Here is a 19,166-nt window from a genome sequence, read left to right as displayed (position 1 = left end):
TTAACAAATACCATCATTATTATTATTATTCATCATCGTTGCCTCCACCTCCACCTTGGCTTTTACCAAAGCCTGAATTTTGGAGGTTTGGAAGGCAAAAGGGAAGGGGAATAGAGGGAGGGAGGGAGGAGGCCCACAGTGTGGTCCAGTCCCAAGCCCCAGTGAGGGTTTGATCCAGTCCTGATGGGGACTGCAACTCTTCTTTAATCTGATCCCCAAATCAGCCAAACAGTGCTACACTCTCTGTGAAGGAATTGTCAATCCCGCAACACTTCATCAGGGGGTTTAATAGTGAACCCAGGAGTGCCTGGAATACCGCAACAAAGTAAAATGAAAGATGGGGGAAGCAAAAGATAACAGGGCTGTAATTTTTTTAAAAAAAGGTTTTGTCCCAAATCATGTCCGTGCAGGATGTGAGCCTCATGCAGGTAGATAGGTGTCATCTCTGGTGAGTTCACAGTGTAACACAAGTTCTGTGAGGGACCAGAAAGTTGTTGTTGCTTAACTAAAGAAACCCAAGATAACAGCCTCAGGAAGGAGACAGTAGTCAATAGATTAAAAAAAAAATCTTTTCCTCAGCAATCTATATTGAAGTGCTTTTTTTTCGTTTCTGAAAAATGATGGCATTTATTAGTTGTGAAATGGCATACAAAGGAAGACGTGGGAAGTCCTGTAAATGGAATAGGATATGGAGGTGTGCTGGTACTTTTCCACTTCCTTATATTAATAGAATTTTAACTTCTTTAATATCTTTCATTTTTTTGTGTTCCCTATACAGCCTTTGACCACTCACAGAAACTTATCACGGCCACAGGAAGCAGTGGGACAGCACATACTGATGTGAGCAGGACTCTGGCTGCTGAGAGGGAAGTCGACTGCTTAGAGAAATTGGTAGAGCAAGCTTTGGAAAAGGGAAATCGGGATTCTGAAATTGTAGGAATTTTGCAAGATGGTCCTGTTCTTCCATCTAGCGGCAAAACCGAGGAAGTACAAGGAGGTAGCGACCCTGAAGTCAACCTTGTTAAAAACTTCCAGGAGACTCCACTGTCTGACATCAACAATTTCTTGGCTTCCTCCCAAGAGAGCGGATTTCAGGCCCTCCAGGAGAGAGCAGGGGATCTTAGTAGAGGGGCGAGTCTTCAGGGACAAACTGAGGGCCGCAGTTCCTGCCATCTTGAGCCAAGCACAGTGAACCGTGAATCTTCTGAAGCCACAGTGAGCTCCATGGCTTCAGCTCCTCACTCTCAGTGGACCTGTAGGTTTTCAGTTCTGGATTCCATTCATCCGGGCAAACACTTTACTGTGAACAAAAACTGTTTGAGCAACTATTCTCGGAACTTTAGTAGCTTGCGGGAAGACGGTTTGCCCCCCAAAAGCCAGGTGCAAGCAGGCGGGACAGATTCTATGTATGGGGCGGCAGAGGATTCCCACTCTGACCCAGAGTCCTTAGCAGAAGCCCCACCTAGGACCAATGGCAATGGGGGATGCAGGCTGCCTCTTCCACCTCTCCCTCCACCACATCCTTCTCAGGAGACTAATCTTGCCGAGTCAGACGAAGAACAGATTGAAATTTGCTGCATGAAAAGTAAACCTGTGCACCTCCTGCAAGTGGAACAGCAGCAGCAAACCACGACTCCTGGGACTCAGCATTTCCGGGCTCCCACTCAGCCTGCTGTACCTACTGTTGTACAGCCAGAAGGAAGAACCGTGAGCAGCTCGAAGCAAGTGTCAGGTGAGGAGCCTCTATCTGCACCAGAAAGGCCCCGCAGTTTACTCCCAAACTCTTATCAGCGGATAAATTCAGAAAGTTCATTCACTTTAACCTCTCCTCAGCTGTCTCCCCTGATCTCTCTCTTGGATATAGGTTCTCGGGAAAGCTTAGTCTATTTGGACTTAAACACTCTTCAAGCTGCAGATGAGCCAGGGTTAGTAAACTCTGTGGAGTCCTGTAAGCCTTACAGAGTTGGTGAGCCTGTGCTCAAACCCCAGATCTCTATGGGCACCACTGAAATGGTTAATGGTTTGGAACAAAACCTGCCAAACTCTGAAACCCAGTGTGAAAAGCAAGAGAAAGTTGGCATGGTTGGCAGTACTAAACTTGGTCCAGCCTCCCCCAGACAGGGATTACCTCAGAAGGAAGAACCCATTCTGGCCAGTTTGTATATCTCTGAGGGTCAGGATGGGGAGGGTTTGGTCCCGAGACCTGGAAGCAGCCCCAGGAGCCCCCTTCCGATCAGATTTAAAGATCCGAGTAAAACCAACAACCTTCCTCATTTGCAAAGCAGGAATATCAAGGGGCAGCCGGCCTCCACCAGGAATTCTGGACCCAAAGTTCAGACGTCCAGCTCAGGTCCCTCCAAGGGGAGCACCGACCTGAAACTGAATCATGAAATGAAGACGCCTTCCCCAAGGAGTTTTATGGAAACACTTTTATATAGCAATCAGAAATCAAAAACTGGGCCGAAGCTCAAGGGCCTCAGCATCAAAAGTAAAAACAAGGCAGGTGTGGAGAGCCCCAGTGCTACGAAAGCAGGTGGATTGGAGCAGAGGAAACCCTTAGTTTCACCCCAAGCGTCTCCCAAACCTATTTCTAAGAAAGTTTCAGCTTCTCGCAATGTAGCCACAAGTGTGGAATCTGACAAAAGTGTTACAGTGGCCCCTAAGTCACCTGGGAGTGGGCACGAGGGAAAATCAAACTCTGCCAGTCTCCCCCAGCCTGGATTAGGGAGCGGCACTCCAGAGGCAGGGAAGCAAACTGAAAATAAACTCCTTGGGCGAAATGAATTTGGCAAGTCTAGAGAAACAACTCCATATCGCTACGGATTTGACAATCAGAAAGAAGCGATGGCAGGTTGGGCTCAAGCCAGTGCGCTTAATGAAAGAGGAGGCAAGGAAACGTTTGGTGACCCCACTGGAAGATTGAACCATGTTAAAATAATTGCCCTCTCATCTGAAAGAGCACCTCATGTTGATGGTGCAAGACAACCCGCTGAAAGCAACCGTGGAAAAGTGCCCGCAGCCCCCAAGAATACCCGAGGAGAACGTGAAATGAACTTGGGTCCTCATAAAGTAGACTTATCCCCAAACAGCCCCCCCTCACTGGCTTCTGCTGTTCAGGAGGAAGCCCAGGAAGGACCAGAAATTCAGCGCACTTTCATTGAAGTGAGACTCTCTTCCACTGCCCCCTCCTCCTCTTCTTTCTCCCCCACACATTCTTTGCAGCCTCACCCCACAGAGAAAGCAGATGACCCCCAGAGAAAGGCGAGGCAAGTGTGGGACCCCAAAGTGAACCTCCAGAGGGTCATTCAAGTGGATAGCCCTTTGAATAACCCCCAGTACTACTCACCAAGGCCAGTGACCCGGACCTACTCCATGCCAGCCCAACTCTCAAGTCATTTTGGCGGGGAGGGTAACGTGGTCTCGGCCGCAGGACGCCCTGCCCGGGACAGCCAGAGTGCTGTGGCAGCAGAGGTGTACCTCCGGAGCTGCCCGTCTGAGACAAGAGCATCTAAAGGGGGTCAGTTTGGGCCGATTAACGGGCAAGGTGGGAAACAGCTCTCCGAGTCTTCCAAGAGTGTTCCAAATGCAAACCAAGGCAGTGCCCCTCTGGGCCAGGAAACGAGCCACGTGGCCCCAGAGAAGACCAAAACCTACCGAAGGCATCATTATTACTATGAACTGAACTGGCCCCACGAACCTACCTCATCTTTCTCTGTCAAGCAGAGAATCAAATCTTTTGAAAACCTAGCCAGTTTTGACCGGCCTGTGGTGAAGCCGATTGACTTCCCATCTGCCGCCATTAGCTCCAAGCCTCCGATTGGGAGGCGATCATCTGGCAGCGTGTCGGCGGGAACCGGTACGGGCCTGGGGGATGTGGGGCGGTCTTTGCGCCGGAGCCTGAGTTCATGTAGCGATAATCCAAATGATGTTGCCTTACCGACCCCACAGCTAAATAAATCACCGTCCAGTTCCACCTTGGCCCCCTCCCCACAGGAGCCAGTGGGGAGCATTCGAGAGAGCACTGGCTTCAATCAAAAAAAGCTACTAAGTCCTCTGGGAAATTCAGCAGTAATGCCTGCATCCCAAATCAGGAGGAACAGGGTGTCCTCAAGCCAAATTAGACCTTCTCCCTTATCCCGTTCCAAGCTGAGGGAACTGAGAGCCCTCAGCATGCCAGACCTAGACAAACTGTGTGATGAGGACTTTGCTCTGGAGCCCAAGACCACTCATTTCAAAACCCAGCTGGAAATTACTCCCAGGAAATCTCTCGGCCTTCCCACCGAAAGCCTTTCGAGCCTGCATGAATCCACGGCCCTTTCTCATCTGGCAAAAGGGGACAAGCCGTGGTCGAGAGGAGGCAGTGGTTCTGGGACCCCTGGTTCAGCCTCGGATGAGGAACTGGCCACCCAGGATCGTTTGCCTGAGGGAAAACATCCTGGAAAAAGTTGGTCCATCAGGTGAGGTTTTGGTTTTTTTTTGCTCTTTGAATGCAAGATTCAGTAAAATGCCCTGGCACACTGGCACAAGGAGGAGACAGAAACCTTAAAAATCCCAGAGCCAGGAGCTGATTAAAGTTATTTGTTATTCCGTAGTGCAGTAGAGGAAGAGGTGAGGTAGCTATTAAAAGCTTCCATGGCAAGTAAGTCTGATTTGAATACAATTTAAAGATGAAAAGAGTCAGTTGGTTTTTGTTAATCCAGTTACCAATCGCAAGGAAGGTGCAGTCAGATGGAGGAATTTGCATAGGAGTAGTAATCTAGCTAAAAAGTCCCCTCCCAGCCAAAGTAAATGAGCAAAGTGGGTCAATTCTTAAGCTGTTGAATTTTTTAATGGTATGTTAAGTGCTTATTAAGTGTCAATCAATAAATCAGTGGTTTTTATTGATCACTTACTACATGCAAAGCACTGCATCAAATACTATACCAAACACTGAGGTAGATACAAGTTAATCAGGTCAGACACAGTCCCTGACCCACCTGAGGAAAACTGGTATTGAATCCCCATTATACGGTTTAGGAAACTGAGCCACAGGTAAATTAAGTGACTTTCCCAAGGTTACCCAACAGCCAAGTGGAGGAACTGGGATTAAAACCCAGGTCCTCAGACTCCCAGGCCCATGCTCTTTTCCAGTAGCCCATACTGTCTCTACACTGTCTTTTGTATAGAGCGCAATATTAAAGAATTGGTAGACATGCCCACAAGGAGCTTACAATCCCTCTAGACATTTATCTGGTCCTATCCTGACTCACTGATAAACTGTGTCTCCTTCCTCATCCACATCTTCTCAACCCAACCTGAGGAGGTGGTGAGAATGCCCTGCCTTCCAGAGTAATCCATGTCTTGGATTTAGAGGAACCAGCTCTTGGGAGGCAGGTAATCAGCAGATGTAGGAAAGGAGAAAGGCAACTCATTTTCAAGATCATTCTGTAGGTAGGCAAGTTCAGAGAAAGTAAAACTTGGCTGTTACTTGGTTTGCCTTTGACTCTTCCTGTCAGGCTCAAAAGTGGCTCCCCTAAAAGGGTGAAAACTTCTATAGTTTCTGAATTTCAGAAGCTATCAGCTAGAGTTTGTCTTTTGGTGTGGCATATTTAAATCTGTTTTTATTGTTTAGTTTGGATCAACTTTTAGTATCAACCATGGAGCAACAAAAATTGCAGGCAGTTTTGTCACTGATTGGGTCAAAATCAGATATCCTGACCCTTCTTCAGGAAGCTGAAGCACAAACAGAGGTGAGTTGTCATTTTGGATAGCAGCTGCATATGGTATGAATTTTTCATATTTAAAAAAAATATGTTCTTTAGAGGATGATTATTGGATGTTTTTGCTTTAATTTGGCTTAAAATCAGATATGAATGTCAAAGTGTTGAGGTTTGTTATAGATGTTTATATTTATAAGTTCATCTGGAAATATCTATATATTTAGTTACAGTTATTTCTTTCCTGCACTTATAAGTCACACAAATTGCTAAACAAATGCTTGATATCATCATAATCATCAATCATTGGTATTTATTGAGCTCTTACTGTGTGCAGAACACTGTACTAAGCACTTGGGAGAGAACAATAAAATATAGTTGGTAGATGTGTTCCCTGCCAGGTAGGTGCATCATCACTATCAATCAGTCATATTTATTGAGCACTTACTATGTGCAGAGTACTAAGCACTAGGGAGAGCATAATACAACAGAATTAGCAGACATGTTCCCTGCCCATGATGAGCTTAAAGGGGAGCTTATAATAATAAAAATTGTTGGTATTTGTTAAGCACTTACTATGTGCCAGGCACTGTACTGAGTATTGGAGTGGATTCAAGGAAATCAGGTTGGACACAATCCATGTCCCACACGGGGCTCACAGTGTCAATTCCCATTTTACAGATGAGGTAACTGAAGCACAGAAAAGTGAAATGACTTGCCCAACGTCACCGAGCAGACAAATGGCAATGCCAGGGTTAGAACCCCTGACTTTCTGACTCCTAGGCCCATGCTTTATCATGCAGGCAGAGAACTATACTGGAAGCCTATTGTGTGAAGCGTTGTACTAGATGCAGAGGAAAAAAAGCAGTGAGGAAGTAAAAGATAAGTTTCTTGTCCTCAAAGGTCTTATAGTTTAATGGGGGAGGCAGGTAGACTATAATTGCAAACATAATAGAAGCAGAAAATGTTGACCCATGCAGCTTGGCTCAGTGGAAAGAGCCCGGACTTGGGAGTCAGAGGTCGTGGGTTCTAATCCCAGCTCTGCCACTTGCCAGCTGTGTGACTTTGGGCAAGTCACTTCTCTGTGCCTCAGTTACCTCATCTGTAAAATGGGGATTAAAACTGTGAGCCTCATGTGGGACAACCTGATTACCTTATATCCCCCCCAGTGCTTAGAACAGAGCTTTAGCAAATAGTAAGTGCTTAAAAAAATACCACCATAGCGATATTAAGACAACATGGTTGAATTAATGGCATAGGACCTGAGTGTCTTCCAATTCACAATTTAACAATATCCAGGTCTGGATGTAGGGTTGAGGGCCCTGTATTGGAAGGAAGTGAATGATGGCATACACACACACACTCACACACAAACACACTCTCTCTCTCACACACACACACATACATACACACACACTCAGTGATCATGGGTGCTGGGGACTGGTAGTAGAATTACAATACGTTTTATTTAAATCCATTTTGGCAGTAAAAATGTTAAGAAACCCTTGACCAAATCATTTAAATTAAAATTTTGGATTTGGAGGAGTGGGTTCCCTCATTCCAATAAAAAAGATTCAGGGGTTGAAATAGAGAAGCAGCTTGGCTAGTGGAAAGAGCATGGCTCTGAGAGTCAGAATTATAATCTGTGCTCCACCATATTTCTGCTGTGTGACCGTGAGATGTCAGTGAGAGGTCAGTGGCGAAGTAGATGAGATCAAGGTACATTGAGTAGGTTGTCATTAGAGAAGTGAAGTGTGCGGGCTGGGTTTTAGTAGGAGGTAAGGTAAGAGAGGAAAAGGTGATTGAATGCTTTAAACCCAGTGGAAAGCAATTTTTACTTGATGTGAGGTGGATGGGCAACCACTGAAGGTTCTTGAGGAGTGGGAAAACATGGACTAAATGATTTTGTAGAAAAATGATTCAGGCAGCAGAGTATGGACTGCAGTGGGGAGAGACAGGAGTCAGGGACGTCAGCAAAGAAACTGATACAGTAATCAAGGTGGGATAGGATAGTGCTTGGATTAACATGATAGTAGTTCATATGGAAAGGAAAGAGCAGATTATAGCGATCTTTTGAAAGTTGAACTGACAGGATTTAGTAACACTGAACATGTGGCTTGAATGAGAGAGATGAGTCAAGGATACTGCCAAGGCTTATGAGACAAGAAGGATGATGGTGCTGTCTAAAGAGATTGGAAGATCAGGGGAGGCTAGGGTTTGGGAAGGAAAATTAGGAGTTCTGTTTTGGACATATTAAATTTGAAGGAATAGGAAGGAAGGAAGGAAGGAAGGAAGGAAGGAAGGAAGGAAGGAAGGAAGGAAGGAAGGAAGGAAGGAAGGAAGGAAGGAAGGAAGGAAGGAAGGAAGGAAGGAAGGAAGGAAGGAAGGAAGGAAGGAAGGAAGGAAGGAAGGAAGGAAGGAAGGAAGGAAGGAAGGAAGCCTGAAAGCAGAAGGAAATGTGAGCCTGCAGAGAAGGAGAGTGATCAGGGCTAGACATGTAGATTTAGGAATCATCCGCATAGAGATAGTAGTTGAAGCCATTGGAGTGTATGAGTTTTCCAAGGGAGTGGGTGTCGATAGAGAATAGAAGGGGTCCCAGAACTGCGCCTTGAGGAACTTCAACAGTTAGAAAGTGGGAGGCACTTCCAACAAAGGAGACTGAGAATGAATGGCCAGAGAGATAAGAGAAGAACCAGGAAAGGACATTGTCAGTGAAGCCGAGATTGGATAATGTTTCCAGAAGGGGATGATCAACAGTGTCGAAGACAGCTAAGAAGTCAAGGAGGTTTAGGATAAAGTAGATGACATTGGATTTAGCAAGATCATTTGTGACCTTTGAAAGGGAGGTTTCTTTGGAGTGAAAGGGATGAAAGTCAGATTGGAGGGGGTCAAGGAGAGAATTGGAGGAGAAGAATAGAGACAGTGGGTGTAGACAACTCGCTCAAGGAGTTTGGAAAGGAATGGTAGGAGGGAGGTGGGGTGATAACTGAAATGAATCATGGGGTCAAGGGAGGGGTTTTTTTGTTTGTTTTAGGATAGGGGAGACGTGCGTATTTGAAAGCCGTGTGAAAAGAGCCATTGGAGAGTGAACAGCTGAAGATGGTGGTCAGGGAAGGAAGAAAGGAGGGGGCAAATGCTTTGATAACATGTGGAGGGATGGGGTTGGATGTGCAGGTGGAGAGGGTGGATTTTTAGAGAAGGCAGGCAATCTCTTCCTGAGATACTGCTGGAAAAGATGGGGGAATTGAAGAAGGAACAAGAGGAGGGAGGGACTGGACTGGAGCAGGGAAGATTTTAGGGAGCTCATGCCTGGTGGCTTCAATTTTCTAATTAAAGTATTTGACTAGGTCCTTAGGAGCGAGAGGTGGGGGAGGACAGGGGGTTTGAAGAGGAAATTAACCATCTGGAACAACTGATGAGGGCCATGGGCCTGGGAGTCAATAAAGGTAGAGAAATAATTTTGCCAGGCAGAGTTAAAACACAAGGATGAACTTGGCCTGATAATTAGATTTGTCAGCAGCTCTCTGCATCGCAGGAGCAAAGGAAGTGGTCTGTGGAGGTGATCCAGGGCTGTGGGATAGTGGCTGTGGCTAGATTGACAAAGGGATAGGGGAGCAATTGAGTAAAGTTCAGTAGAGAGGGTAGTGTTGAGGCTATCAATTTGGAATGATGACTTGGGAAAATTGGGTAGGGTTAAAAGATTGGAGGGCTCTCTGGGGGAGGAGGTGTGTGTGGGAGAGAGGACAGGTGAAGTGGTTGTGGTCAGAGAGAGGGATTTCAGAGTTGGTGAAGGTAGAAATAGTACAGTGATTAGAGGTGATGATGTCTGTAAATTGGTGAGTGGGTGAAGTGGGATGAGGCTGGAGGTCAGTGGAATTGAGGAGTGATAGAGAGCTGGCAGTGGAAGGTCAGTCATTCATTTATTGAGAGTTTACTGTGTGCACAGCACTGTCCTAAATGCTTGTGAGAGTACAATATAACAATAATCAGACATATTTCTTGCCCACAATGAATTTACAGTCTAGAGGAGATAGACATTAATATAAATAAATTACAGATATATATGTAAGTGTGGTGGGACTAGGAGGGCGGATAAAGCAAGTCAGGGTCATGCAGAAGGGAATGGGAGAAGAGAAAGGAGGCCTTAGTCAGGGAAGGCCTATTGGAGGAGATGTGTCTTCAATAAGTCTTTGAAGTGGGGAGAGAAATTGTCTGTTGGAGATGAGAAGGAAGGGCATTCCAGGCCAGAGGCAGGACGTGTCGGAGAAGTCAGTGGCTAGATGGTGGCCGAAGATCAAAGGGCGATCAGGAACATCTATGTGGATAGTGGTCACCAAGGAAAAATGTAGGGATGGATAAAGAGAGAAGGAATGTGAGAAAAGGATCCAAGTGGTTCAAAAAGTTGGAGCTGGGGCCTGGTGGGCCATAGATGACTGGGACTAGTATCTGGAGTGAATGCTAGAGGGCGATGATATGGGCTTTGAAAGAAGGGAAAGAAAGGGATGGCAAGGAGAAGCAGTGATTGGATCAAGAACTGGTCAAGAACAGGTCAAGAATAAAAAGAAGGTTTTCCGTGATGGAACAGGGGTTCCACAGTCCTCGATTGAGGCTGAGGGGAGTGGGTGGGGGAAACAGCACAAGGGGTGGGGAAGGGTCAGATGGGTGTGAGCTGGCAGTTGGGAGGGGGTGGTGATGAGGAGTAGATCTGGGCCTGGATAAGAGGGCTGGGGTGGGCCTAGGAGTGTCGAGGGGTTGGATGGAGGGTGAGTGAGGTATGAGAAGGGAAGACAGGATGGACTGATTGGAAGGAGGGGATTGAGGGGATATGGAGAGGTCAGAGAAGTTAAAGATTGCAGATGAGGTTACCAACAGCAATAACTACTTTGTTCAGCAATTCCCTGAGTAAATTCCTGAATTGTACGCAGGTTCTTGAGAGTGTTTAGGTGAATGTTTAGGAGTAAACAGAGGGCTGGCTTGAAGTGAAGACAGGCAGCTGTTGATATGTAAAATTCAGGGTTATTGTCACCAAGGTGTCAGACAGCCACACCTGTTCTGTGTTCTCCATTGGGGATTCAGGCTGGGCTGCAGGGAGAGGGAGGATGAAGGAAGGAAAGGCCACTTCTCAACCACAGCAGTTCGGGAGCGAAATCTCTGTGTCCTGGAGGGAGGAAGGTAGGCAGTGGTTTTGATGTTCATCAAAGGTTTAGATTGAAACAATCAACTTGAGCCCATTCTGGGCTTTGCAAAGTTGGGACCATCTGGTCCAGGGCTGAATGTTCATTGCACCCTCCTTAAATTTAATAAACTTTCCTCTGCTCAGTTAAGTACCGTACATTATTGAAAGATAAGTGGATTAAACCATAATCACTGTGGAGACTTCTAATGTTTCTAATGAGGTGGTCTTGGTTTATTAGTTTTGACAGCTTCTGGCACAGATTAAGGTTGGAGGTTATCCAAAGGAATGACTGGAAGTCCCTTTTTTTTTTTTCCAGTTTAGCCTCTAAGGACCAACAATGGGTTTAGGTAACATCCTGTTACTCTGGGAGGATTTCTGCAGATAGTTACAGTAATCCCGGAAAATGCACATTGTTAGGCCTATTACTGATATAGACCAGTATTGATGCCATAAAAATAGTGTTAAAGAGTACTAAATGTAGGACAGTTTCAAAGAGGAAATAATGTAAAGCACATTAATGAGTTCCCAAGATCCAAAATTTGACCAAAATAACAAATATATTTTAAGTAATAAACACCTAATATAGTTTATGATTAAATATAAATTAAAATATGTATGAATAATCAAGTATTTTCCAATCTTTTTTTCCATAATGTATTATTACTTAATTTTGAGAGTAGTAACATTCACCTCCTATTCAGCAAAAAAGGTCCTTGTCCCAGCAATCTGGAGATGTTATTATTGAGGCAATACTAATAAAGGTACCTCTTAAGGGTTTCCATAATTACAAATTAAACAGATTAGACATGGTCTGTGACCCACAGAGAGCTCATAATCTAAACAGGGGCAAACAGACACTTAGAAGAAAGGAGTAGAAAATGAAACAAATACAAAATCAACAATCCAAGCTAACAATATTAAAAAACAACAACAACAAAGTAGTTGGACACTGTTCTTGGAGGGAAAAGTACTCAAAATCCTCACTGCCCCTGGAACAGTCTGTACTAAATATAGTGGAGGTGCCATTATTTAAACTAAATTGAAATAGACTTTAATCATGCTAATCAAATCAGTCAAAAATATTTCAAAGGCCTAGAAGGAAAGTGTTTATGCCAAAATAAATTTTGAAGTAAGAGAGTCAGTTGTATGGGCAGTACCAGCTTAACCGCAGTTGGAGAAGTAGTTAACAAATTTGCCAAGTTACTAATCCTCTTTAAATATGGTTTTACCATCTGCTGATATGACCAGTGAGTGCCTGGATGCAGTCATATTACGTTTCTATCATTATTTCCTGGACCGTGTCCCATGTATGCCCCATCTCTCTGTTAAAGAAGAATTGAAAGGAGTGCAAAAGCACCTTGTAACTTGAGTGCATGGTGGGTAGGTTGGACAGTTTCCTCCTTCTACCCTTATCCTTCCACTGTCTCCTCTTCTTATTCCAACTTCCTCCAACTCCTCAGCCCTGAGGCTGTCCAACATGGAAGACTCTTTGGCATCTGTAGTTGTCATTTGTCATTGAGAAGCAGCGTGGTCTAATGGATGGAACATGGGCCTGGAGATCAGAAGGACCTGGGTTTTAATCCTGAATCCACCACGTACCTGGTGTATGGCCTTGGGCAAGTCACTTTGATTCTCTGTGCTTCAGTTACACCATCTGTAAAATGGGGATTAAGACTGTGAGATCCATGTGGGATATGGATTGTGTCCTACCTGATTGGCTTGTATGCACCTCAACCAGACGACCTTGTATCTACCCAGCGTGTAGTACAGTGACATAATAAGCATTTAACAAATGCCACTAAAAAAATTGTCTTTCAAAAAATATGTTCAAGGGATCCTCTTTGAAAACCAATGTATAAAGGTTATTTCCATCCTGCCACCCGTTGTATGATGGTTGGTTATGAGGGTTAGTTGTGCCTGATGAGGCAAGATTCCACCCTCTTTTCTGGGGTCTTTGGAATTGTTCCGCCTCTCAGAGAATTGAAGTCATTCAGGAGTGTTTACAGTTGCCAGGACTTTAATTTGTACATTGTACCAACACTGGGGTTGCTCAGTCTCAGGACTTTTACAGCAGTTCGCTTCTACCTCAGCATGAATGTTCACACACCATGATAAATGCCTTGTGCTTCCGTTCCGATAGTGCTCTGTCATTTAAAATAAACAAAGTTTTCCGAGTAGGGATGTGGTTTCAGTGTTCATCAGTGGGTGGCACTCGAGTCAAATGAACAAAGCCTGTCTGACTTCTATAGCACTTTCTATATGTCAGGCACTGTGCTGAGCGCTGGAGTAGATACAAGCTAATCAGCTTGGAGCTCGTCCATGTTGCACATGGAGCTCACAGTCTTAATCCTCATTTTACAGATGAGGTAACTGAGGCACAGAAAAGCTAAGTGGCTTGCCCAACGTGGTTATTATGCTCTGTCCACTAAGCCATGCTCCTTCTCTTTTCAGCTGTTACTGAAAGAATCTGCAAATTATTAGAAATGAGATGATCTGGAAACTTTTGATGGCATATCAAGCATGATTAATATGAAGCAATTTTATTAATGTTTATTAAGTTTTGCTTGCTGGTGTCAAGAACTACTGTATTTAGGTTTCAGTTATTCTGGTCAATTTTGAAATTCACATTTAAGAGGAAGGTATAATGCTCTGGCAGCACCAAATTCGGGCAATTTTTAGAAAAATTATCAAGCCACATGTTCAACATATGTTTTTCTCTTTCTGAACAGTGTCGCACACAAAGATTTGAGATCATTCAGAATGATGTGGACAGCTAATAGGAATTATTTTGAAAATAACTTCCGTTGTGTCATGAATGGAAAAATTCATGTAAAATGATCTAAATCCCAAATTGGATCTTTGATTTTAATGTTTATTAAGTTGCCCTATTGTGAAACTATGAATAAGTGGCCTGGATTTTCACTCAGGATGTATAGACTTCACAGTCATCTTGTGCCCATGGATAAGCTCTCATGCTTCCTTATTTCTCCAGTTGAAATGATGAAAAAAGCCACCCTACATCCTCTTTTCTCCCACTCCAAGTCTTACTAGCCTTGATTTATTATGGAGTTCAAAGAGTAGTAACATATAGGAAAACCATTCTATCATAGAACTTTGAGTACCTACTGTGATTCCTAAGTACTCACGGCAGCGGTTTTCACAACATTCCCCTTTCTGCATTCCCATTTCCTCCTGCTCTCTCCCGTCGCTTCACAAACAAAGCTCTGATAAAGATGGGATTTTTGCCCTTTGTACCCTTTGTGTCATGCCAAGAAGTAGTGTGGCCTAGTAGATAAAGCATGGGTTTGGAAGTCAGAGGGTCAGGGTTCTAATCCCGGCTCTGCCACTCGCCTGCTGCGTCACCTTGGTCAAGTCGCTTAACTTCTTTGTGCCTCGCTTTCCTCAACTGCAAAAAGGGGATTCTCTTCTAAGACTGTGAGCCCCATGCTGGGATAGGGACTATTTCTGGCTTGATCAATCTGTATTTACCTCAGCCGTTAAGTGCTTGACACAATAAGTATTTAGCAAATACCATTAAAAAAACAAACAAAAGCCATAGACCTGATGAAATTACAGCTGCTCTTTTATGCTTTCAAAGGTAGCCCCTACAAAATGGTACTTGTTCTGCCTTGGCTCTGAATTGAAAGCAGCAGCATGGTCTAGTGGAAAGAGCAGGAGCCAGAGAGTCAGAGGACCTGGGTTCTAATCCAGAATCTGCCAATTGCTTCCTGTATGACCTTGGGCAAGTCACTTAACTTCTTCGAAACTCAGTTTTCCTGTTCTACCTATTTAGACTGTGAGCCCGATTCGTTCATTCATTTATTCATTCAATTGTAATTCTTGAGTGCTTACTGTGTGCAGAGCACTGTATTAAGTGCTTGGGGAGTAAAATACAACACTTAGCAGATCCATTCCCTGCCCACAACGAACTTATCGTCTAGAGGGACAGGGACTGTGGGACTGGGGCTGTGTCCAACCTAGTTCACTTGAATCTACACCAGCACTTAGAACAGTGTTTGACACATGGTAAGTGCTAAACAAATACCATTTTAAAAAAAGAGGACTCATGTATGCAGAACTCTTGGACCAGCTTTCCAATTTGAGGGCAGGGACAAATTTGCAAATGCTACCATTGAGGAGCAGGTCCTCTTTTTAAACAACGCTATCAATAGTAGTACCTTGAAGATTACGGTGTGCCTGTAACTGTTTTTTGGTTATAGCCTTTGTTTTACTAAAAGATGGATGGGGGGAGATAAGAACCAGTACCAAATTTTGAGGATTTGGTCAATCCCACCATCTCTAGCCAAACACCATAGGGAAAAGAAATTGGCATCTGCAGAAGCACTAATAATAATAATAATAATGGTATTTGTTGAGCACTTACTATGTGCCAAGCACTGTTCTAAGCACTGGTAATCATGTTATCCCACATGGGGCTCACAGTCTTAATCCCCATTTCACAGATGAGGTAACTGAGGCACAGAGAAGTTAAGTGACTTTCCCAAAGTCACACAGCTGATATGTGGCAGAGATGGGATTAGAACCCACGACCTTTGACTCCGAAGCCTGGGCTCTTTCCACTGAGCCACGCTTCTTCTCCACATAGGTGAGGATGAAGGGAGTGTTGTTCCGGCCTGACCCTTAGCTTGGTGAGGATGAGTAGAAACCCACAGCTAAAGAGCTGGAGCCATGGGAGAGCAGGCTAGCTTTCTCCTGCCTCATCCCAGACTGGTCCCTGCTCACCCCTTACCCTTGCTGGAGCCATGCTGGGCTTGCCATCTGAGGAAAAAAGAAAAGCCTCCGCTTTGAAATCTTTGACACAAGAATGACCACTCCAGCACTTACTGTTTTACTGATGTGGAGGTCTGGAAGGTTCGAGTTTACTTTCACTCCCCTCTATGTCTGTCTAATCCGTTAACAGCCAGAGGGACTGCAGCATAACGTAGTGCCTTAGCACCGTAACCCCACTGTCTCTAGTCTTGGCTCTCCACATTTACCCTCTGTTTTCAGGATTCCTGCTGAGACAGTTCACCTTGCAAAATGTCCCATTTGGTTCTTCAGGGTCCAGAACAGTGGAATGATTTGCCCAGAGGCGTTTGGTTGGCTTACAGATTTGTCTGGGAATCCTGTCAGAACTACCAATTTCAAGGCAAAGAGGTTGAACTACGATCCAACATGATGCCACCCCCCACACACACACCAGTCTAGTGACCCTAGTCTAGTGCCCACCCCTACACGGGCTTATTGCAGACATTTGGGTGGGTGCCAAGTTGAGGGCTGACCTTCAGCAGGATCAGTTGTTTTTTTATCTTTTCTTTATTTTTATTTTTCATCTTTTTAAAAAATAAGAAGAAAATAATAATAATAATGTTGGTATTTGTTAAGCGCTTACTATGTGCAGAGCACTGTTCTAAGCGCTGGGGCAGACACAGGGGAATCAGGTTGTCCCACGTGGGGCTCCCAGTCTTCATCCCCATTTTCCAGATGAGGGAACTGAGGCCCAGAGAAGTGAAGTGACTTGCCCACAGTCACACAGCTGACAAGGGGCAGAGCTGGGATTCGAACTCATGAGCCCTGACTCCAAAGCCCATGCTCTTTCCACTGCGCCACGCTGCTTCTCTATAATGAGGAGGGGCAGGTGAACCTGGTTTTCCTGCTTTCCCTCCTCTAGATGGTCCTCTGGGACCTGGGAAAATGAGCCAGGATAGCAGAGGAAAATGTGCTTTCCTGTTCCCCCACTTGTACCACCACCCCAGAAGCAGAGAAAATGAGCCAGGACAGTGGAGGAAAATGTGCGCAGTTAACCTGGGTTCCTTCCTCCCAAGGTTCACGGAAAGTCCCACCTCCCTCATCTTCGGTACTGCCTCCTGCCCAAAAAGTCAGATGACTTAACAAGATGGATTCAGCAGTAACCATTAAAAAATGCCCAATCGTCAGATGGTCTTGAAGGATTTCACCTGAATAACGTTTCATAGAGGAAAATGTGCCAAAATTAACAGGGGAAGCAGTGTGGCCTAGTGGAAGGAGCATGGGTCTGGGAGTCAGAGAACCTGGATTCTAATCCTGGCTCCACCACTTGCCTGTTGAGTGGCCTTGGGCAAGTCGTTTAACTTCTCTGTGCCTCAGTTTCCACAACTGTAAAATAGGGGTTCAGTAATTGTCATCCTTCCTACTTAGACAATAAGCCCTGTGTGGAACAGGAACTGTATCTGACCTAATAGATCTGCATCTATTCCGGCACCTTAGAACAATGCTTGACACATAGTAAGTACTTAACAAATACGATTAAAAAAACCCACAACAAAACACCCTCGTGGAACTGTTCTTCTGTCAAAAACCTAAATTCTGAAGGCAGAGTGCTAGCAGGCACCACCCCATATCTAACTCTGACCCCTCTTCCCTACAATGCAGTGTGGGTTGGACTCTGAAAGAAGTGGCTACCTGGGTGATACTAATGAAAAGGCAATTGGAATTATCATAGTGAGTGTGGTTTAGATCAGATTAGCTGGATACTTTAGGTGGGAAAACCTAGGCTTACTCAACTCTAAAGTAATACATGCCATTTCCATTTCCTTTTTTGTGAGCATTAAGCATTTGCACAAGTCCATTAATAATTATCATCATCATTACTGGTATTTATTGAGCATTTATTGTTTGCAGAGCACTGTACTAAACCCTTGCAAGACTACAATATAACAGAACTGGTATCATCGTCAGTGCTATTTTTTGAGCACTTTCTGTGTGCAGAGTGCTATAATAAACATATGGAAGAGTACAGTAGAACAGAGTTGGTATCATCATCATCGGAATTTACTGAGCACTTACTGTGGGTATAGCAGTGTACTAAACGCTTGGGAGAGTAGAGTACAACAGAGATGTTAGATACGTTTAGTCTCTCAGCAAGTATTCTTTAAAAGATATGTGCCTTGATTTCAGATATTTCACAGATTTGAAATCTTTCTACTACTTCCTCCAGGTACAGAACACTTCTGTTGTAGGAACATAGGACTGTTTGGAATAGCTTCAAAATTTCAGCACACACTACAGAAAGCTTTATCTCCTTATGGAACATAGAGTAAATATTCTTGTCTAATGTAAGAACTTTCTCTCATAGCACCCACATTCCTCTCTCTGTGGATAATTACTCTTTTCTTCTGTTCTGTCACATCAATCTTTTCTAATATTTTTTTAAGTGGTATTAGTTAAGCACTTACTGTGCATTGTACTGAGCCCATTATTGTACCAAGTAATCAGTTTGGACACACATTATGTCCCACATGGACCTCACAGTCTTAATCCCCATTTTATGGATGAGGTCACTGAAGCACCGAGAAGTTAAATGACTTTCTCAAGGCTCACAGCAGACAGGTGGCGGAGCTGGGATTAGAACCCAGGTCCCCTGACTCCCAGGCCCAGGATCTTTTCACTAGGCCATTCTGCTTCTCATATATGTTGCTTTCCAAGGCTGAGGCTCTTTTCAGTAACAAAACTTAATTAAAAATCCTCACCAAAGGGAAAAAAGTGAAAACCTTCTTTCTCTTCTTCCAAAGCTTACTTTGTTCAATCATGCACATCTTACAAGTAATGTACAAAATACTTCAGTTTTAAATATGAAGTTTTAGTCTGCCATTTAGTTTGAAGCAAAGTTTCACGAATGATTTCATAACACAAAATGTGAACCTTTTTTTTTTTTTTTTACAAAAATGCAAAGCTGATTAATATCATCACCCGCCACCTTTGTGGTCTCCCTATCCTAAGGAACCAGGAGTTCCATGAATCAACATGTAGTGTATCTCTCGTGTTCCTTCTTTCCGTTCCACTCATCTGCCCCTCTGTTCTTTAATCCATCTCCTCCTATCTCTTGGTGCCCCCTCCTTATCTCTCTGTATCCTCTGCCCCTTCTGTCCTCTAATCCCCCTCCTGGCTTAGTCCTAGCGCCGCTCACCTTCAAAATTACCTCTGCTCCCTCAGCCTCCGAGTTCTCCCTGGCCACAACCCCCTCAGCTTCCAGCTTCCTCCCTTGCATCCCAGCCAACTAAAGCCTCCTGCTTCACCTGTTTGCTACTGTCTGGCCATCCCTGCATCCAGCATGGCTGCCAGATCTCCTCAGCTCCATTTTTAGACGTGCCCTGCCAGATCTGGAGCCAGACCAGGCCTTCGGCCAGATTTCTACCAGTACCTGCCCCTGATCGGTTGGAAACTGCCAAAATTTAGAGAGGGTACTGAAGAGCTGAAACATACTGAAGATGCCTGAAGACCTCCAGTTATACTGTCAGATCTCTAAAGCCAGAAAA

The 19,166-nt window shown here is 44.5% G+C and overlaps 1 protein-coding gene across 4 annotated transcripts in view; it reads left to right on the top strand.

Annotated features, from left to right (window-relative positions):
- Nucleotides 1-19,166, top strand: part of PDZD2 (PDZ domain containing 2) — a 312,563-nt gene that overhangs the window by 280,703 nt on the left and 12,694 nt on the right. For all 4 annotated transcript variants that reach the window (XR_003757843.2, XM_029060011.2, XM_029060012.2 and 1 more), the window contains 2 exons: nt 779-4,457; nt 5,612-5,729. Coding sequence is in view for 3 of the 4 variants with exons in the window: in XM_029060011.2 (XP_028915844.1) it covers nt 779-4,457; nt 5,612-5,729 (3,797 nt within the window). In the remaining variant the exon portion in view is untranslated. The remainder of the gene's footprint in view (nt 1-778; nt 4,458-5,611; nt 5,730-19,166) is intronic.

Source organism: Ornithorhynchus anatinus, chromosome 3 (genome assembly GCF_004115215.2).
Source record: "Ornithorhynchus anatinus isolate Pmale09 chromosome 3, mOrnAna1.pri.v4, whole genome shotgun sequence".
Lineage (NCBI taxonomy): Eukaryota > Metazoa > Chordata > Mammalia > Monotremata > Ornithorhynchidae > Ornithorhynchus > Ornithorhynchus anatinus.
Note: the sequence above shows the minus strand (reverse complement) of the source record. Positions and strands in the feature narration are given on the sequence as shown.